Source organism: Lissotriton helveticus, chromosome 3_1 (genome assembly GCF_964261635.1).
Source record: "Lissotriton helveticus chromosome 3_1, aLisHel1.1, whole genome shotgun sequence".
In the NCBI taxonomy this organism is placed as follows: Eukaryota; Metazoa; Chordata; class Amphibia; order Caudata; family Salamandridae; genus Lissotriton; species Lissotriton helveticus.
This window is the reverse complement of record NC_136061.1, coordinates 672,405,662-672,428,452: the sequence shown is the minus strand read 5'-3', so window position 1 is coordinate 672,428,452 and position 22,791 is coordinate 672,405,662. Positions and strand designations below refer to the sequence as shown.

Genomic DNA, 22,791 nt, shown 5'->3' with positions numbered 1-22,791 from the left:
TGACAGGAGCATATTAGTAAACTATAAAGCCGGATAAATGAGCCGGCATAAGAGAGGTTGACTCAGCCCATCTTCTTTGCTTAATGTATTTTCTAATTAATTTTCTCTTCCCTATAAGGAAGACAGTCATCATCCGGTAATTCTCCAGGCCCAGAGCTAAAGGGGGCATTCTATGCTGGCATTCTATGCTTAAGATGGGGGCATTCCTTTGTTCACGGTTCTCAGTTATGGTACCATCGACCTGATCTATTGCAGAGACAATGCATTTGTAGATGCGTCCTTACTCTTCTTCGTCTATATCCTGTCACAACTAGCATCTACAGAGGGCATATCTGTTAGAGTTGGGTCTGGTTTGGTTCCTGATGAACTGTGGGCAGCTGCTATGGTATGTGGGGTTGGGGGCGAGGGTTTAGGGGGGACGGGACGATCTGTATATGAATAAACAAAGTTCATACCAGGGACAGACAAACTGCCTCCGGAGTTTACTACATCCCACATGAAGCATTACCTGTTTACTGTACAACTGGTATTGGGTACGCATCATGTGCACATGGCCAACATCGTCAGTCATTGTTTGCCAATGAAATGCAGTTTTGTAGAGAATCTGAATTAATTCCACAAATAAAGATTGAAGAAAAAACGGGCATCTACTTCCTACATTATACTTTAGTGCGAGGTGACTGTATCAGACTCTACCTCAAGACACTAATTTGTCAATGTTGTACTGCCAATTATAGAAATTTCAATAGAATAGCCAAATGTGGCAGTGCCAAGTAGAGATATCAATTGCAGCCTCTCCTTGGCCCCAAGTGCTCCATCAAAATGCTCCGAGCAGTGGCCATCCACCCCCAGAGCAAGAGTGTATATCTAGTAACCTACCTGCATGATAACCTCATCAAACAGTAGTGTCTTATAAAACCAGCTCAACTTCGACACTCTTCATGCCTACCTGCTGGTGAAAGTCAACAGGCTTGATCTGCCCTCCAGCTCAGGTCATGAATACCATATGATTCATAAAAGACACCCATGTACACCAAAACTACCTCACAAAAATATTTCCCTCATCCACTCAGTAGAGCTCTTGAACGGGGATATTCAACATAGGATCTGAGATAGGTTAATTAACCTACTCCTGCCTCGATGCATCCCATCTTTTTTATCTGGTCCATCAACATGAGGAAAAAAAATCTAATTCAGTTGAAGAATTACCTACTTGGATCACATCTCAACCTCCGAGGAATGAAGCCTGGATGATTTTTGTGGTTAGCTACTATGAAAGCCTGAAATGACAGCTATTTTTGGCATACCTTTGACATTTTTGTGACTAATGGTAGCAAGTCAACCTGTCCCCTAAAAATGGCCAAAAATGCCGCTGATTTCTAACGGACCACTAGTTTCACATTTAACTCCTCGAAGCTCCTTGCTAGCACCTGTACAAACGTAAAACTCACCATAATACATCCTTCCTGGGATTGAAAGCATACCCGTTATGAGGTACGTGAGCAAGCTTAACATTGGGTTTATTAATTTATAACACTGGTAACACATAGCGAAATGCAAATGGTTGAACAACAATCGAAATTATGAGTGGTACTAGGAGTATGAAATTATACGTTGCTATAGGTTTGTGATCATCAAAGGCATACATTACACAACAAGACAACAGTGATATACCCTCAGCATTATACATATTTATATTGGGCAAATGCAGAATAACAATGTATACTCTTTGCTTTCTAACAGACTCTTCAAGGTCTATGCCAACTACAGAAGTGAATTGTATGTTCTAAAGTAAAGGAGGAGAGTTGCTCTAAAGTCCTCTCTGGGAGCATTGTCTGAAGCACCAGTGGACAGTACAAGGAGTACCTTGCCAAATTCACATACTCTACTCGAACTCCATACACCTAGATGACTTCAGCAACAGGGCTTGGGCTCCAACTCTTTCAGAAGTCAAATTGCTATGAGGTCCCTGTGAAGTAGTCTTTTGTGTTACTCACCCTAACATTCAACTCCAGAAAACCAAACTTATCACCCAGACACAAAGCTTGAGCAACCAATGCCTTCATGCTCAATGAAGGAACATCTACAGCTATTTCTCTCACCATCTCCCCCCGCAATTTCACCCAAAGATCCTTGACACCTTAAAGAAATTTCCATATCGCCTGAGTGACAATTCACGCATGCCCCACTAGGACGGCCGTCACCCCCTCCCCCTCACCCCCCCCCTGAAAATGGCCACGGGCATTCTTGAAATTCTGAATTTATCTCCAAAGCCCAAAAATGTTTTCCCCTAGAACAGTTTCCCCTTGGTTACCTAGAACAGCGAGACTTGGCATCTGCAGCTCTGCCGGATGGGATGACATTTCACAGCATGCAGCAGAGCTTATCAATGAGTCTTGGGTCGCAGGAATCAGACACTCATAAGTAAGCTGGATCAATTTTGCTATACTTTTTATGGAAGAGAACTTGGATCGCCTAACTTTTTCTTTAAATGCTTGTGCAAAACATCCTGTCACATCTTTACATAAAGAATCCACTATAGAACCATTGGCGTGTACTGCTGTGCTCTGAGATCTAGCTCCCTTTGAACAATATGTCAATAGCAGCCTACCCAGGAGCCCATCAGTATAGGGCCACTGGGCCTTTTCTCCACCAGGTCATCTGAAACAATCAAGTTTACGAGCATGACCTGTCCTCTAGAGGCGCTGCATGTGGCATACCCAAACAATTAGGTGAATACAGCAATGGAAACCAATTGGTCTCCCTTGCATGACACTCTGGTTCGGGAGGAATAAAAACTCCTATTAGTAAGATTCTCCCAAGTTTGTGCTGTGCCACTAAAGGAATTCACTTCAAAATATCTTGATATCTTGGTACAATTCCTGGCCTGCCAAAACTGAATTTGAGGGCTGGTAATCCCGACTGATTTTCTGTTCAAGGTCATGCACTTATGTTATACATACCACCTCTCAGCCTACAACTGCCACCCCACGCTCACCCTGGATAAGATGATTTTTACTTTGCTGGTTAGAACAATCTGATATCTCCCCTATCCTGTCTGGGTTTTCGGTCATATCTATTCGTTCTCATGTATTTCTTATGATAATATATCCCCCGGAGCAGGTCCTTAGGACCCACGCAAACTAGCCACCTTGAAAACGTCTTCAGGAAACCGAATCAACTGGTATTTTCCCCTACTTTGGGATGGAATTCAGATCCCATTCAGTTGATGGGGCTACGGTGCCCAAGGTCTATCTAGGCTGCAAGCTGGAGGACTTTGTTGCCTCTCCGGCTTAGTGCTGAGTGGCACACACAAATCCTGAATGTGCTATGATTGGACTAGTACACCTACCCCCATCAAAATTGGTAGGAATGCCTACCTCGCCCATACAACATTTCTCTCATCACGCAGACAGTTGGCGCATACAGGTCCTCCCCATTTGAGGTTCATTTTTGAAATAAGGATACCCTATCCGGAGAAAAAAATCAGAATGGCGTCTTGTTCCTTGTGAAGCCGTTCCACTGAACATACGGGGAATACCTTATCAAAGCCTATTTCGCTTCCTATTATAGGATATTCTATCCTGAGAATACAGAAGAAAGGAGTCTTGTACACTCTGAAGCCGCTTCACATAACATCCTGGGGATAACTTCATCACAGCCAATTTTTGGCTTTTTAGGACTTATGAATCGGTGAATGCATATATGTGGATGCTGCAGTAGCTTCACCTCGGTTCCCCATATTACTTCACACGAGCATCGGTTCCATCTTGCTCCAGCTCAGCTACACTTTGATCCTAGATTTTTTGGAGAATTACTTGAAGTCCGTACCGTATCAGCAATTCAGGGCAATTTAATCGCTGCCCTTGCATAATCTACTACTACAACTATCTTGCTATTTTGTCTGCAATATTGTTATTCCCCACATGCTGATAGCGGTCTGCCTATTAGTCTTCACGTATTTGGATCAATATATTGAGTTTACTGAACAGTACAATAAGACGGTGACCTGATGAAGGCGATAACGCCGAAACGCGCGTAGTCCCCACCACCACTTGGTTTCCATCCATCTTTGTCTAGGTTTTGCTTGTACTGTCCTTTAATCACTTAATTTGTAATAATGAAGTAACTTTTTGATAAGGAATGTTTAAAAATAGAAAAACATATATCGATTGAAAATGCGCCTGCTAAATAAAAGGATATCCATTTTGAATGATGTGGTCTTACATATGTAACATATGGGTCATAACTTCATGAATTAATTAAGTGGGCTCTCCTACGGAATTGGTCTTTACTGCCTACAGCTAGTTTGACTTAGCTATAGACCTTTATCTACAGTACCTCGCCCAGCCTCTCAGGTCTTGGTAATGAGAAGCACGGGTAGCAATGGCTGCTGAGAAGAGGCAACTAACCACTATCAGGAGTAAAGAAAGAGGACAATTACGAATTAGTTCCTTATGCTAGGTGGTGTGGGTGACATCCTGACAGCATTGGGACAGGAGCTGCGCTTTCTGACAGGAGCAAGGCCAGAGGTCTCTCCCAAGGTATTGGTTAAGGAACGCAGAATAGGGGCCTCCTGGCAGGGCTCAATGGTCTTCCATGGGTATGTTTGGCAGGAGAACAGGTGCTGGAAATCTGCACCTCTGTTCAAACAGTCAGTCACTTGCACATTGTCACAACTGGTGCTACACTCCTTTACATGTTTTCCATAAACAGAGACTCTTGATGCTGCTTTGTTGCGACTGGCTAGCCTTTTCAATCAGAGCATGCTAATTTGCGTTTATCTCCAAGCCTCCTAGGTGATCAGACATTCCTTAGCTATAAGGTCTTATCAAGCGAGGTACACAGTTTCCTCTCTTCGGCACAAACAGGATTGGGGGCATGTGCAGGAGACTTACAGTTATGATCATCATTCTGATGTCATACCAGCAGCATTAATTAAAATAGGCATATGATATTTGCTTCCTTTCTTTTGAAAAAATACCAGGGTGGATCGGCAGAATCTGAGGAAAACATAATTATTTACAAGTACAGACGTATGCAGTTACAGGCAGATTTTAGAAATCTCTTGATATTTCTCTCCCACACTTTGAAAATAATTTTTATTACACTTTCAGTAGCAAGCAGTGTTGGAAATTAAGGAATAATGACTGAAGACAGGGAGTCATGGCCAGTTATCATCAACCACATATACCACAAATGGCACTGACCTAAGTACCAACTTACTATAATAACAGCACAGAAGAGTTGTCGAATGAGCTAAATAGCAATCACTTTTGCAGTAAACCTTTAGGTGTAAACCACACAGAGTTGCTCAGTTACCTAGCCCATGCGATTTTCTACTCTTGAGAGTGGGAGAATGCCCTGTGGTGCCGGATATTAATATGACAGTATATGTGGCGTGCACAAAGGCTTACACAAACAGATGCCAAGGTGATCGGTATAATGAGGGCAAAGACCATGGGATCTGGAGACATTAAGGCTTAGGAGAGGATGTTTTGGGCGGGTGGGGCACTAACTATTTGAAACCACATGTGCATAGATTTTTTTTTTTAAACCAAAAGAAAGGTAATATTGTACTTTTAGTATTCTTGCCTGTAAACTGATAAAACAGCAATATACGTTTTCCCTGTTTCCGTAGATTTTCGCCCTTTTGCCACAGATTTCAAACACTGATGTGTGAACCCTCTCCCAAAAGAAATTTGGAGCATATTTCTGCAGTTTTGGACTGATTCTTGACATAATAAAGTTAGGCACACCAGTCTTAGAGTCCAGGATTTACCTTCTCCTTCAAATTACTACCAGCTGTTTCTACGCCTCCATTAAATGCCTATGTTTACACTATGTAAGGAAGTCAGAATATGAGTTAGCTATGAATCAATCCAGAAGGCTATGTAAAGACTCCATTACATATCTAGGGTATTAGACAACCTCCTTGGGTTTTTCATAATAATGGAGGTAGAGAGTTGACCTACCTATCACTAAATTCAGGCACTATTCCACAATCTTCACAAATAATGAAACTGCATTTGAGATTCCTAATAGCAGGCCTCAAGTAATCAACTCGTCATGGAGAGTCAGATTTTATCAGGGTGAACTATTTGTTGGGGCCTACTGGCCTGTTCTGGCGAGTTGACAAAGAACGTGTTCGGACCTCTCAAAGTGAATAAGCAATAAAGAGATCTTCAAATCTTGATTTTATCTGGTCACATTTGCTCTGCTTTCAGAGACTGAATTAAAATGTCAATTTTTGCCGTCTTACAGTTTCTACTTATTTAATTCTGCAGGCTGGTGTTTACTTTTCTTTGTCTTTTTAAGTGAAAGGCCTGACAATCATGCTGTACAAAAAGTGAAATGAAAGGCTGTAGGATGTCTGTGTTTTTCTAAAAACACAACATTTAAATAGCTTGTAAATGACCTGTACAAACATTTTCAAATATGCATCAGTAGTTATTAAAGAACATTTTTGTAGTTTGGGATGCAAAACAATATTTTTAATAGGATGAAGACAAATCAGAACACTTTACTTGGTGATGTGCTAATGAAAAATATTTTTGCTGAAACTCAGTTTCCACAGATTATTGTCTATACGCTACATACAATGCTATTAGTGACCCAAGAGGCTAGTCAGGAGTCATGTGTACCATATGTGGGCTACATTCTTATTATACATGGAGCAAAAGTTTAATCTATTAAATCAAACAAAAGGGTTTTTGTACAGCAGGAATGCTGAACTTTAATATTTGAAGGTGCTCTAATATGTGATAATGAAGAAATAGGCGCTCTGTAAAATAATACACGTGTCTAGGATCACGCAATTTGAGACAGTTTTCGGGTCATGCATATTTTACTACAGTCAGGTAGCTTATTTAAGTCACTAGACCTGGTAAAAATGTTATGAATTTTAAGACATGTTATAGGGACCATGTTTACAGCTTTTGACTCTGATTGACAGAGTCAAAAGTAGCCCGTGCTACTACAGTCGCAATCAGGTTTCATATCATGCCACAGTTGAATGACACTTGCCAGCCTTAATCACAAGACCAAAAGGCTGATTCCTTCAAAACTTCCGAAAAGAATTCCAGGTCTGTAAACCTGCCAAATATAATCATGACAAAATCTTGGATGTAAAACTCAGCACACTGACCAGATCACTTCAGCATAGCAATGTTTAAAAGAGCAGCGTGAACCGCCCCTCTTAAAGTGTGTTCGCCAAAGCATGAACAATCATATTGAAGAGTTGAAAATGACTTTTCGTTAGGCAGATCAATCAGTGTTACTTGCACGTGTGCTTTACTTATATTGATGCAGATCCAACTGCCTGCTTACTCTGACAATTCTGCACTTCATTAAAGAGCACAAGGAGCACCCGGATCAAAGAAGAAGCAGCAGTGCCAGCCCACAATAAGAGCTGTATTAACAAACAGAAAAATAAACTGCTTAAGATCTATGCGCACTGCTCCTACTGATACACCAAAGCTAGAGACAGCAAAAAAGCTGTGGTACAAGAAAGCAAACTTGAGAATCAAGGAAACAAGGGATTACAACAAATAGACTTGTACATCAAGATTAACAATATATTTTCCCCACCTAAAATACTCCCGTTAGGAATTTAAAGAAATACGGTTTTACTCTTTAAGGTGCAACTTTACAGTCACCTTCCTGTGTAGGAAGGGAAAAAACTTTTTTTTTTAAAGCCCTAGCCAATACTCCGTTGCACTAATCTAGTATTTATGGATTATCCTTAGTTCAAGCATTTCCTTTACCTCCTTTCTTAAGTCACCTACCACTGCATATGTTACTGAACACGTGGGGTTCACAAATAAGAACAAGCCTCTGAGGAAGGAAACTCGGCACTGTTCTTTAGCTGCATAGTGGTGGATTCACAGTTCACCTATTTGCTTTACGTTCACATTGATTGTTGTCACGCTTGAAAATGTTCTATGAATCAATATTTCACATCTGATTCTAAAGCCTGGGCACTGATTTCTTAGACTGAGGAGTTCTTGTGACTTCTTTGAGCTTCTTGTTGTCCTATTGAGCTGCTTCAACCTGGTTACCACTTCAAAATCCTGCTCCCTTAGTGAAGAACTCAAGCCTGCACTCTTCTAGCTTTAAGGTGTCACTACCTGGATACCCCACTCTCTTACTGGAATGCATCAATCCCAGAGCATCTGGAATTATGCGATTGTGCAGCTGTGGTGATTTTCCCATAATTATAAATTTGCCACATACTCCATCTACCGCATAATTTTCAGATTTTAACAACATTGTTTCTAGCTCAAAGGTTCAAACGTTATTAAAATATAGCGACACATATTGCCATACAGTGGAATGCCCTTTCCAAAGCTTGACTGGTCCCCTTTCTGTTGCTTATGACTACCTTTGGGTGTTAAACTGGCACTAATGAGGTGCAGCTAATGCCCATGCAGTGTTACCAAGTTAACAAACGATTAATAAAGCAATATTTTTACAAAATGTGACGCATTATGCTGCATAATTTATTCAATTAAATAAGCTTTATTCGGTTGAAACAAAGCAACCATAAAAGCACAATACATTATCAAAATACATGAGAATAATTGATAAAAAGGATCAACATCAATAAATAAAAAACTAGTTACATTAAAACATCATGCAATACTCAATGAAAGTACAAGTAAAAATAGCACCTGTCAGTTCTCATAGTGTAAACAGTATACTCCTAGCAGCTTTACAGTAAAATAAAATGGCACCACTTCAGTTCTCCTAATGTAAACAATAGACTCATAGCAGCATTACATGGACAATTGTTTGGCGTAAGCGGTTTTTGATGAAGATCTAAAACACGCAGGCTTTAGAAAGTGCAGAGTGCTAGATAAGTATAACCATCCCCAAGTTTAAGGGGGCTAGTTAATTACATTAGAACAGCATACTCTTCCTAGCGTTAATTGAACTTAACATAAACGTTACAGTATAAAAACAAATCTCAGGTTCTCTTAGCGTGAAAAGTAGGGTCATAGCATCATTAGTGGTTTTGGCATCATATTTTTAAACAATGGTTTAAGATAAGCAATTCTAAAAGACAGATACAAATCACATAAAAGTAAAAGGCGCAAGGTACTCTGCTTAGTGACTGAGATCGACTCAGGATCTCCGTAAGACCCGTGCCCACAGCACGTATTCAACAAAGCTGACGCTGCTACCGCACCCCAACTACGGAAGGTCATCAACATCTCCTTCGAAACAGCGACATTCCCGGAAAGCTGGAAACATGCCGAAATCAACGCCCTGCTCAAGAAGCCCAAGGCGGACCCCAAGGACATCAAGAACTTCCGGCCCATCTCCCTGCTCCCGTTGAAGGTCATCGATAAAATCGTCAACATGCAACTGGCCCGCCACCTGGAAGACAACAACATCTTGGACCCGTCCCAGTACGGGTTCAGACGAAACCACAGCTCCGAGACAGCCCACATCGCCGCCACAGACGACATCAGGCGCCAACTAGACAACGGCGAAACATCAGCCCTCATCCTCCTGGACCTGTCAGCCGCCTTTGACACGGTCTGCCACCGCACTCTAAAGACAAGCCTCCTAGAAGCCGGAATCCAAGAGAAAGCCCTTGACTGGACAACGTCCTTCCTCTCCGGCAGAACCCAGAGCGTCCGCCTCCCGCCCTTCCGATCCGAGGCCACCGACATCATCTGCGGCGTCCCCCAGGGCTTAGCCCGACGCTGTTCAACATCTACATAGCCCCCCTCACACAAGTGGCTCAACAACACGACCTCAACATCATCTCCTATGCCGACGACACCCAGCTCATCCTCTCCCTCACCAAGGACCCGCACACCGCCAAAACCAACCTCCACGAGGGAATGAGGATCATCGCCGACTGGATGAGGAACAGCCGTCTGAAGATGAACTCGGACAAGACGGAGGTACTCATCCTCGTACCCACCCCCTCAGCCTGGGACGACTCCTGGTGGCCGACAACACTGGGAACAGCACCGACACCCACCCACCATGGACGCAACCTAGGATTCATTCTCGACTCCTCCCTCTCCATGTCTAAACAGGTCAACGCCGTCTCCTCCTCCTGCTACAACACCCTCCGCATGCTAAGCAGGATCTACAAGTCGATCCCGACCGAAACAAGAAGAACGGTGACACAGGCCCTCGTCAGCAGTAGACTGGACTACGGCAACGCACTCTACGCAGGAATCCCAACCAAACACCTATGACTACTACAACGCATCCAAAATGCCTCCGCCCAACTGATAGTCAACATCCCCCGTCACAGCCACATCACCCACCACCTGAGACCTACACTGGCTCCCTGTCGACAAGAGGATCACCTTCAAGCTCCTCACCCACGCACACAAAGCACTCCACAACGCCAGACCAGCCTACTTGAACAGCAGACTCAACTTCTACACCCCGACTCGCCAGCTCCGCCAGCCTCGCCGATGTCCCCCTCATCCAACGAACAACCTCCGGCAGCAGATCCTTCTCCTACCTCGCCGCCAAGACCTAGAACACCCTCCCTACCCACTTACGGCAGACCCAAGACCTACCCGCCTTCAGAAGACTCCTCAAGACCTGGCTCTTCGAGCAGTAGCGGCACCCCCTCCCCTCAGCGCCTTGAGACCCTCACGGGTAAGTGGCGCGCTGTACAAGTACTCTGATTGATTGAGTACTCCCGTCACAGAGGCATGGGGAACATCGTAGGGAACGCTACTAAATGGTGCACAAGGCCTAACCTCATTCTAGTTAGAACATAGCGATGGGAAGGACTTGTGACAAGTGAAAGGTAAGTTTGGAAGCCATCCGTATCTATATGCAGATGGTAAAGTAGATACGTGGCTTGCTTCCCTACTATTTTCAGCCTGCATGCTTTCTTATGGCACAGGAAAGTACTCTTTAACTCCTGTTTGGACAAACCTGATACTTCACTTTGATTGTCCAAGATAGTTCGATTGAATACGACCCCAAGAGAATCAGCTAAAAATTAAGCCAGGGGATCTTGAGGCAATTATCCAATCGCAGGCAGTCGTTAATAATAGACTTCGTAAAAATAGTCTCCTCCTTTAACCATATGGATCTCCATAACAGAAGGGATCTCAAAGCTATTAAATTTATCAAATAGTTAAGACCCACTTCACAATGAATGAGTTCGGAGGAGGCTGAAGCCGGGAGGCATGAAAGCTTTTTTTTAAAAAGAATTCTCTTCCGTTTGTAGATCATAACAGGGTTGGAGTACCCATACTCCAGCCCCATGAAGTGCAACAGCTTGCTTTATAAATATTGACCATGTCTTTGATGCGACGATCCCCCAAATTGGATGCAAATTTAAAAACACCATATATGCTTTTGCTTATTTTGGCCCGAACATCAGACAATCTGTGGTTCCGTTTCCCATCGCAAGAGAAGGATATACCTAGATAACAGATATTGTCCATGTTTTGCACTTTATTGCCTTCAATAAAGAACGGTTTCAGGCTCCTGAATTTCGGACCGCATACCATTGTGAATGTTTTCGCCTTATTAATCATCAGCTTCTTCTTTCTAATAAAAGCCGCAAACCCATCCATCAACCTCTGAAGGCCTACTAGCGCTCTAGATAGAAGCACAGCGGCGTCCGCATAAAGCAGGACTGGGATTTCCTTGCCTTCCACTAGTGGGGAATCCGCCTGTATCATTTTAAGTGCTGCATCCACTTCGCTAATAAATAAGGTAAAAAGCAACGGGGCTAGGACGCAGCCTTGGCGGATACCACGCTTTACATTAAAATTAAGGGTACGTTCACCCATTTGGCCGTACCGTACTTTAGTCGATAATTTTTCATACAGCCTGGCTATAAAGTAAACGATGGGGTTCGAGGCACCAAGATTAAGTAAAGCTGGCCATAAAATAACGTGCTCCACTGAATCAAAAGCACTGCTCAAATCAACAAAGCATAAAAAAGCCGTCCCTTTTTAACACGTGTGTGATCTCCAACTAAGAGCTCCAAGTTGATACATTGTTCTAACGTGCCTATCCCCTTTCTAAAACCATATTGTGCCTGAGCCAAAATACTGTGGTCCACAACCCACTCCTCTAATCTTAACAATAGGACCCTACTCATATGTTTTACTGAGAAGTTGAGTAGGGAAATGGGCCGATACTTTTTGACTTCAGATTTGTCACCCTTTTTAGGTCTCGCTGCGAAAAGCGCGCTCTCGCTGAGAGACTATAGATGTCTGTTCAGCCGACAACGACTGGAGACAGGAGCTGGCCACGCGCAGCATTGAAACAGCATGGCAGAGTCGGATTACGACGCGCGCTTTAGGATTTGGTCGCGCGTGTGAGCTTCTTAAGTTTCGGTTACGTTTTCACCTCGGAGACCCGGTGTGAAGAGGAGCAGGGCAGCGGAGAGTTGGGGACGAGCGTCAGCGCCCGTGGAGGAACCACGACGAGCAGCAACGGAGGCAGCGGAAGCGCTAGAGGAAGGGGTAATGTTTGCTGATCAAAGTGACTTATTGTGAAAGGGACATGGCCTACACATATTTAAAAACTTTTGATTTGGCTCCTCTGTAAACAGTTACACATTGCACGCGCCCCACATATATCAGCGTTTTGTCAAACAAATGCGGCTCAGGGGATTTTCCTTGTTTTACAACCCATTGAATCGTTGTTATGCCTCTATTTGGCACCTTCCCCACGCACATTAATTTCCTGCAGATCTGCGTGAGACTTCAATCGCACTGCTTCCCTCACGGTCGCACAGACTTCTCTTTACCCGTCGTAACGTATTATTTAGGCCGGACATCAGACGAGTTTACTGCTAATGTATTTTTTCACAGCTGCTTGACCGCTATCTTCTCCATCGTTGACCATTGCCGTCCGTTGACCTTGTTTATTTACTCGTGGGTGCGCCTAGTGAGAGGGGACAGATGCATCTCAGTCCTCACCGACGCCCCGCGCTCCCCCGCGTCGTGGTGGGTGCAGGGTGAGGAGCCCCGGGCTTCGTCTTCACCTCCCCAGTGCCGCATGTTTGCGCTTTCAAGCCCCCCCTGGAGAGATTCGGCTGTTTACTCACCTGGTTTGAGCCCAGTCGAAAGTTGTGTCAAGAAATAAAGCAAAACACGTAATATTAAAGAAAACAGGCTCTTCTGACTGGGCTCGTTCCAGCCGGTTCCACGAGCAACCACGTCTGCATCCCTGCCCAGGCAGCATTGGAGGCCATGGGGTTGGCAGCATGCAGTGCCAGTTGTCTTAGAGCCTGGTAACTACTCTTTACCATCCCTGCACTGGAGCATCGGGGATCAGAGGGCTGGCTGGGTACCTTCCCGCTTGCCTAGTTGTCCAGTAACACCCCTTCACAGTCCCTTTTCAGGCAGGACAGGAGTCCTAGGTTTGCCAGTACACAGCGACACTTGCCTCGTAGCCCAGTACCGGCGTTTCCTGTCCCGGCCCATCAGGCAGTGGGGCCGGTGGTCTGTGAAACCAATGTCACTTGCTCATATCTCAGTACCAACCCTTTACAATCTCTTTAATGGAGTGTATTTAAAACGCTGCACTGGCCATGTAGCCGCAGTACCAACCCCGGGGTCGTCTCCATTAGAATGAATAAACATTCAAAGCGTCATTTCACAAGCATTACTGAGTTGCACCTCCACTCCCGCTTAGTGTATTTAAAACGCTGCACTGGCCATGTAGCCGCAGTACCAACCCTGGGGTTGTCTCCATTAGAATGAATAAACATTCAAAGCGTCATTTCACAAGCATTACTGAGTTGCACCTCCACTCCCGCTTTTCCCAAAATCTTGGTCAGGCTTGGAAATACCAAAACCCCTTGCAGTAGAAACAAGCATTTGCAATGCAATAGGTCTCGCTTTCACACTAGTTTGAGCTATTGACATTGCAAATAATGCCTTTTATTTCTGTTTTTGTTTTAAAAACATAAATAGAAGGCATTGTCATTTACAATGCCAATAGCTTAAACTCCCGTAAATGCGAGACCTATTGCATTGCAAATGCTTGTTGTAAATAGGAATAATAACAGATTCCCCCCTAGTAGACTGGCAACCCTCAGTTACTGCAGCATTAAAAACTCTTGTTAATATCGGGCCCCATAATTCTGGTACAGTTTCATATACATCGATAGGAACACCATCCGTACCTGGCGCTTTCCCCCCTTTTGCTGCTTCCTATGCATATCATGACCTCATCAAGGGTAATGTCTAGCGGGATAATGGGCCATTTGTGCAAGTTTGTTGGGTCCTTAATAGATCGATGACTTGGGTTAAAAATACTGGTAAAATAAGCCACCCATTCCTCACAGCTGACGTGACATCAAAGTTCTGGGAAGGACTCATTTTTAAGGAATTTAGAGTTCACCGTATCCCAGAACAGTTTATTGTTAGATGTGTCTACCACTAGTGCAAGGTTATCCCACGCCTCCTGTTGAAGTTCCATCTTTCTATGTTTTAGATTGGATTTATATTCCAATCTTAAATCATGGACTAATGCATTATCCCTTAGTTTATTAGAGAGAGCTTGTTTCAGCTGATTCAAGGATACGGTACATGAATGGTTGAACCAACCCCTGGCCTGTATTTGTTTCCTAGATGGCGGCGCGGTAAATAATTTTGAGATTGAATTGTTGATTGTACTAAAATTGGTCAAGATCTTATCTGATTCGGTCTCAACCAATAAGCTATGTTCAATTTCGTTACCACAAACCTGTACAATATTTTTTGTTATTTCACCAAAGTTGGTGCCCTTCCACCTAATTCTAGTGCCGTTTGGGCGGCACGGGGCAATGTTATTAATGACAATGCGTTGCTCAACAGTTTTGTTCCCCCAAACAAGCAGTCTCATAATAATGCAATTGTGATCACTCATCGACAAGTCAACAATCCACGGGGTAGAGCATAATATACTCAACCGTGCCACATAATATGGCCCTCTCCTTCTGCAGCGGCCCTGATCAAGCCAAATAATTAGTACCAAAGTCAAGTTTTCTAACCTGCTTCAATGTCATTCTTGCTTAACTGGCAACGGTTCGCCACTTATACCATGGCTGGATATATCTTGAATAATACCTAAGATTCAGGCTAATTTTATTTGTCTTCCACTGCTTCCATCAATAACTTATGCGGATACATTTGCACTCACTTGTGATCTGTTGTACCGTTAAACAATGATAACATGTTTAAGTGTAAGTGCTCTAGTATTGTGAGGTGCTCCGACTCTGCAGAGTTCTCTGAGAAAAGGACAGTTGTTTGCTTGCTGGAGAGAGAGCACCAACTGCACTCCTCTCTTTCCCAATAAAAGGGTCTTAAAACCTTTTGCTGGATTTCAAAAGGTGATCTCACAAAAGGATCCTCGTCCAAAGGGGACTGTTGTCTGTCACAGGCAAAAGAAGAGTTTGTAAAGAGTGTTAACTATTCAATCATGATGCTTTCTGGAACAAGTAACGATGAGAACTCCTCACACCAAAGTGAAGAGGCAAGCCATTCCTTCAATTTTAAGAAAAGGACAGACATTAAAGTCCTTTGCCAATCCAATAATAACCCGAGGTGGTACCAATTGTAAGACGCAAAGAGCCAACAAAGCTGTGCAGGGTAAGATCTCTGCAACAGACAATTATGCTGTACAGAATCTAAAAGTGCTGCTGGAATAGGCATGAAAGTACCTGTAGATTTAGCCTTGATAGACAAAAAATAATATCAATAAACATTCATGGCATTACATCTTCACAAGGCACAATTGATCAGGAAATGGGTCCCTTGCTGCAAGATACTATAACAGAAAAATACAGTTTGCTGGCTAAATAACCCCCTGTGAATGCAAAAAACTTTTGAGTTACCTTCCACTGGTTGCTTCACACTACCATCCTCAGAGTGATCTGCTAGAATTATGAAGAGTTTCATCTCTCATTTACTATTTTAAAGTTTCAGAAGAGTACGATTAAGAAGAACAGGCTTCAGTACACACTTGCACAAAAGGGCTAAGTAAACACAGAAGGGGGATCCAGCTTGTGACTTTACTGAGAGAACTTGTGGCAATTATTGATCTGGAACTACCAATCCATCAGTGGGAAACTGAACATAAAACAAGTGAGAGGGCGAGATCCAAAGACAGCCACCCGAATACCTGCTCTGAAAACACCACGAAGACAAGCAAGCCAACTGGTCAACGCATTTATTGAAGTGATATAGTACTTTGCCTCAACATTTCCTTATAACATCCAACACCTATTAATTTGGCGAGAAATGTAGCCTATACTCTAAAATCGATCACCCTCACCCGGTTGAAGCATAATACTGGTAAAAACTCCAAGAACATGTATGGAATGATCAATGAGTGGGAAGGCACGAGCAGCGTGATAAGATGGTTGCAGGTCATCGGATGAAACTTTCCAAGCTCCGCATTTTTAACACTTCACGCGCTCCAAGAAACGTAGATATATGATTCATTTAACTGACCGTGCAAAAAAACAAAACACAGAAGCGATTTCTAGCAGCAAAAACACGAATGTTTCAAAAGTAGTGCCCTGATCACCTCAGGGATAATCGGAGTGCAGAGGATCAACATTCTGCCTAACCCAGGGATCCGCCATGATCACCCAACTGCTCGTCCGACCCAGTACCCACCCCTACCGATCCACATCACTGCCACCAGCATTTATCCTAGAGGCAACCCTCACTGCAGTGCCCCACTTCACGAACTAATTTCTGTTTCGCTTGCCAGGGTCATTGCCCTTACTCTCTGCCTCAACCGATCCCTCTCTACCTTAACTATGCTGCATACTTTGCCCTTACTAAGGCCACTCCTTTCCCTAACCTTCTTTCACTGGTTTCCCATGAACCCCCTTCCCACAAAAATCCCAGAGATCTCCCTCTCATGATCCCACTGACCTCCTTTCGCTGCCCTCTTCGCTATTATGCACTCTTCAACAGTCTCTCTGCTGCAACCGTCCATCGAATCTTTCTCCTACTGCTCCCAATACTACCTTAACTGCTCTTCTCTCCTAATACCTTCCTTCTTATGTTCCTCAACCACCCGCTCCTCAGTTTGCCCTGTCTTCGCCTTGATCTCGGCGCCGATCCTTCTTCTTCCCTCCCCAGGTTATGTTTCTCCTTCGTGTCGCCCCGGTGTTTACCTTCTTAGGCTCGCCGCCACCGGTCAGTCTTGCCTGCAGCTTCTCTACCGTTTCCAGCACCCCCACGGCCGCCATCTTTAACTCTGGCAGGGCCGTAACAGGAAGTGACTTCCAATAATCCCACCCCCATCGCTCTGACCGAGGGCGCCATCTTTCTTATGGGCATGCGATTATGACCCAGAAGTAGAAGTGTCAGCTGACCCTGTTTGTTTTGGGCATTTACCAAGGGATGACTATTTCCGACACCGGAATAGCCGCCATTTTATCCGAAGCAAAAAATCAGAACGCCTGCGCGGTTCAGTCTGGTACCTAATAGGCACTTTAGTACCCCCTCATTACCCTACCCCCAAAAAAGCTTGCTGATGTTAGTGCCGATATCCTGTCTGCAGTTCAAAGCCTCAGAAAAGCTGGGAAAACACTATTTCACAGTGATTTTCAGCTCGTTTTTGTGACACCTGTGCTATCCGCTCCTCACCCGGTGACCGTGCGATGGGAACTGCTATGAGTTGGCAGGTGTGGACTACATTTGGAATTCCTCCCAGACTGGCTAGTGAGCGCCTTCCTGCACCCCACCTTCCACAGATTAAACAAGCTGCTAATGGCGAAAAATGGCCGCAGCTTCACTTTATTCGCATTTCGACATAACAAAACTCACAGTTCAAGTTTAACCAAGCATAACGTCATCATTGCCCACATTATCTGTTGCTGAAGTCAAGTCCTTAGTCCATACAGCACCCTGTGACAGCACTCCCAGCGAACGCCCCTTCTCAATTAGGGTGTAGCACCTCTCTTGCGACCTATAGGCTTTGCTGCCAAGTGTTGTGGGCAGCCTTCGTAACTGACCCGGGCTGCAAGTGCTGTGTCCACCCTCTACTGACCCATAGCCTACTCCCCATGCCCCTGCCGTAAAGCATTCCAAGGGCACATGCTTGAGCGACCTCCACTTGTGGCTATTGCGCTCCTTCTACTGTCTTTGTGCTGTTCTCCCCTGCCTGCGCTCATCTGCTAATTCATGGCTGCGACACCTGCATTACAGGTGTGGGTGGGCCATCGGCGAAGGCACATGTCCTCTTAGGTGGCCCCTCACACCTTTATAATCCTGTGGCCCACCACTGATTGGTCACTTCAACCCAAACTGACCATTCTGCGCCCAGGTTTTTTCCTGGTTCAGCTGCTGCCCGCTCTTGGTTCTGGTAGGGGTTTGTCGCAGGCCTCTAATTGGTCCCGTTCTGCCTGCCCGGCCCACGCGCTAACCCCTCCCAGTTGGGCGAGTGGAATGGAACTCCCCTGCCGATACATGCTCTCAACCTTCCCCTGCGATAACAGATTAAATAAGTCTCTGATGGAGGCAGGGTTTTTAGGGCTCGCTCCTTTCCTATTCCGTAGGAATAGGAACAAGCATTTACAATGCAACGTTTCGCCTTTGGAAAAGTTAGAGCTATTGGCATTGTAAATGACAACATTTTTATTTATGTGTTGGCTTTGAAAACATAAATAAATGGCATTGTCATTTACAAAGCCAATAGCCTCATCTCTTGCAAATGTGGCTGTTTCGCTAGCGTGTGTTGAGTAGTTTGGTGCTGTTTATAAACACTCGCAGCCTATTTTCTGGTGCGTTCTAAAGGCCTTTGCATACTTTGGTGAAACTCTTAGTGCTCGATCAAGTGAGCGGCCTCAGATTCATCAGCTAATTCAACAGGTACCCGAGAGAGAAACGGTTTCGCTCAGGGTCAATAGTGCGGTCCAGTGCAGAAGCCGGGAATACTACTCCAATCTCCTGGTTCCACGGTCGGCACTTTAGCCAGAAGACGACACTATTCGGTGTGTTAAAACAGTTTCTTGGATTGGGGAAAACTGTTGCAATTCTTTACAAAGTGCCAGTAGCAAAATTAAATCCAGAACATTTTGTAAAACTTTAAGAATTGTAGGGCTGATTTACAAGGCCCTTGCGCCACTTTTGCGTCGTTTTTTAACATGTTAAAAATGACGCAAAAGTGGCGCACGGGGCTTGTAAATCTGCCCCTGTGTATTTTGTTATCACTTAAAACAATCACAAAATCCTATACGGTCAACAAGAGCACTCTACGGTCGGAAATGCGCTGTTTTACTGAGTGGATGCACTTTAAGGCAGTTCATAGTGTATTTGATCAGGATAAATTGTCAAACTGATAAACAGATATTCGAATAATGCCGACAGTGTATGAACTAGGCCCAACAACCGAGCGAGACCGTCCGGGTACTTCTAGGAAACTCGGTTTGATCGCCGCTGTTCTCGGCAGATCCTACAGAAGACTTGGGACGCGAGAGGAGCGCCCTCTGCCGGCACGTCACCAGTCTCGTCTTTGTGACATTGGTGTTGGAAGTTTCCGTCTGACGAGTGTCGCTCGGTCTTTCATCCGTGCGACTAGGGGAACATTAGGGGCTAATCGAGGTAAAGCTACAGGGGCGCAAACAAACAACAGGGGAAATGCATGCTGTCCAATGTATGCTGCTTCTTATTCGAAAACGGAAATAGCACTGTTAGCCCCGTCCACATAGCATAAGAGTTTGGCAACACGGAAAATTAAAGAAAGTTTGAAACTGTTATAAAGAAATTGTAACTGTTACCTATCAAACGCTACGTACATAATTGCTAGCAATGAAAGTGGGATCCATGATTCAACTTAAGCTGAGCCCCCACTGCTGTTCACAGAACTAACTGTGGAACAAAATGCATTTAGTTTTAAACATATACCCGTCATTAGGAATCAGAGAGTCAAGTATTGGATTTGCTCATCTTTTGTTTTTTTTTAAACAGAAACAATGGAAAGGGATGCATTGGGCATTTGTATCCTGAGTTAAATGTTTAAGCTGGAGGAAACTCATGTGGCATGAAGAGCAAAGTTCATGTGGTTCATTTCTTGTCATATGTGATGATAATAATAACGCCTTGGTGAGTATTACAAGATGTTTGCACATGTGCAAAAAAGACGTAAACCTGTGAAATGTTTCTTTCCATTCTCCATTACATGCCCATAGTCAAAATAGCATGAAGCCTGCACTTCTGTTTTCCCACGTGCAATTACGGTTGGCTATTCCTTATTATAGAAGCAGTAAAAATGATGGAGATTGATGTATGGTGTTTTTTTTTCTTTTTTATTCCACCTGCGTAAAGTTTATGTAGCACTGCCCCTGTTGTTGCTGGCACCGCTCACGTGATGTGCGTGTGTTGATTGGGCCCTTCGGTGCAAGATGTATAATTGATTCCTCAGTCATTGTGAGTTAACACTCTTTTAGATGTGCACAACACAAATGTGCCCATCATTAGTGCGAACACTCACCCACTCAGTACCACTTTCAGAGTATCTGAGGTACACCCTCGTGAATGACGCCTTCCCATAGCACAATTCAGTTTGCAAATACGTTTGCTTGGCGCGGAACACGTCTGTGGCTCCGTTGGACAGGAGGCACGCGATAAATGAGTTGAATCACGAGAGAGCGCTCAGAGGGAGGGAAATGGACTTTCATTATCTTCCCTGTCAAATAAAACATGCCATTTCTAGTACCTCTTGACCAACAACACGCTCATTGGAACCGAACAAACATATGCTAAGTGACAAGTTTACTTAGCAAAAACGTGATGCAAATTGTCCCAGTGCTCGGCTTCTGTAGTTTTGCTCTTGGTTTACCAACAGTCATGTTGGTTAGTTTTTCCTCCACAGAAATTGCCGGTTTTGGCAATGGACCTGCTGGTTATCTTTGACCGCAACCAGGTTGCACTCTGTTTGCCATCAAACATTTCGAGATAGTGTTTATCCAGCGTTCATATAGCACTGGTTTTTCTAGCGTTCACGTGACGCCATGTTTGCCAGCATCCATGTTGTGGGGGTTGGCACTAGGGTCGGCAGAAGTTGTAGGGGCCTGGCCAGCTCAGTTTCTGCCCATGTTTCTGCTTCCTTCCTGTGCCCCGGTGTAAGGACGTGAGCCGGCCTCGAGAGTGGGACCGTCGGGGTGTTTGTTTACAGAGGGGTCTGCAGAGGAACCTGGAGGAGACCTTTGTATACACTCTGCCGGTGCAGCTCATCCTCTGGCTCTAAAGGTTGCTGTAAACCCCGGTTATAGAGCAGGCCAGTCCACTCCTGGGCCTGGGTGCGGAGGCTCATCCAGACTAAGCACTCAAGGACGGCTCACGCAGGGGTTAACCCGACCGGGGAGTGACCGATGCAAAGCCCCACGCAGGGGGTTTCAGGGGCGGCGGGGCTGACCCGACCAGGGGCCCAGGCCTGCCCACGCAGGTGTCTTCAGGGGGCGTGGGGCTCACCCGACCAGGGGCCCAGGTTCACAGGGAGGCGCGCACCGAAGGTGACATGTTGGAGGCGGAACAACAGCAAGCGAGCGTGGCCCGACTGGAAGCAGGGCGTGGGGAGAAGTTCAAGCCAAGGGTGCAAAACTCACATTCAAGTGGCCAGGGCTCTTGGACAAGTCAAAAATGACCTTTGCACGGGTAATTACAGGAGGCTCAGAGGACAAAGACAGCGGGCCTTTGGATGCCACAGCAGGGCTGGCTAAGAATGAAAAAAAAGAAGTCAGGTCCCGGGCCGGCAGCCAATCACAGCGCGGCCCGGGGAATGACGTCACGGGGGTGTCCCGAGCCGGCAGCCAATGACAGCGCGACCCAGGACAAAGGGGCGGGACTTAAAAAAAGACCGAGAAACGCCCCCGAATCGCGTTTTCACGAGAAAGCGTGATTGACAGCCTCTGTCTCCCAATGGCTAGCCTCCATTTATGGAGCTAGCCAATGGGAGACAGAGGCGGAACCAAAGGCCATATGTAGGATCATCAGATTTCGCCGTGGGCGGAGCAACTGCTACGCAGTTGCAACGCCCAGGGCGAAACCTAAAAAGAGCCCTAATGCAGTTAAACCACTTCTTAAGGCCAAGGGCTCTCCGGATTTTGGGAAGTGCACGCCTCGTGCACGAGCTTGCCTGAGCCTTCTGCCTATCAGTCTGCCAGTTCTCCTCCCCTAATTATTCACTTCACTTATTCACGGCCGCAGGCCGTGACTCTGGCTCTTCAAAGGCTCTGCTCCCCGCCTGCACTTCACGCCCCTGTCGCTTCATCTGCTTGCCTTCTGTCCCTTAGTCTCCCCGTGACTCCCCCTTCACCTCTCCCACTCCACTGCTTCAGGCCCCCACCATTTGGTCAGGACATTGCTAGTTTATTTTTCCCCTTAAGCAGCATCTTACATTTTTTAATGCCTCAAATTTGTTTTAAAATGTCATGTTTCTACCTAACCCAATGCGAGTCTTTACTTTATGCCGATATTTGCACCAACTAGGTAGGAGCTTACCAAGGACTCCCTACAGAATGTGTTTACTTATTCTTGTTGCTTTTTTGCAAGCACTCTACAAGAGTATGTGTATGTGTTCAGGCTGTCTTCTCCCCTTCTGCCATACCTCCCCAATTAATTTTATTATTTGTTTCCTGCTCATGTTTTCAGTGTTGGTGTCCGTCACCGCGTGCAGTTCACTTAATCACCCTTGCCGTGTCGACCCACCACCACCTCCCGCCCATCGCTGGTTGTTATGTGTTTCCTGCTTGTGTTTTCGGTGCGCCCCTTTCACCGTCTGTGCATCGCTAGAATGTAATTAGCTTTCGGCCCAATTCTTCCCATTGTACTTACT

General features: G+C 45.0%; 1 protein-coding gene across 1 annotated transcript in view; it reads right to left on the bottom strand.

Annotated features, from left to right (window-relative positions):
* Positions 1-17,291, bottom strand: part of ELOA (elongin A) — a 146,632-nt gene extending 129,341 nt beyond the window's left edge. Inside the window, exon 1 of the mRNA XM_078680807.1 lies at positions 17,129-17,291. Coding sequence (XP_078536933.1) covers positions 17,129-17,203 — 75 coding nt within the window. The 5' untranslated portion in view covers positions 17,204-17,291. The remainder of the gene's footprint in view (positions 1-17,128) is intronic.
* Positions 17,292-22,791: the final 5,500 nt, after the last annotated feature.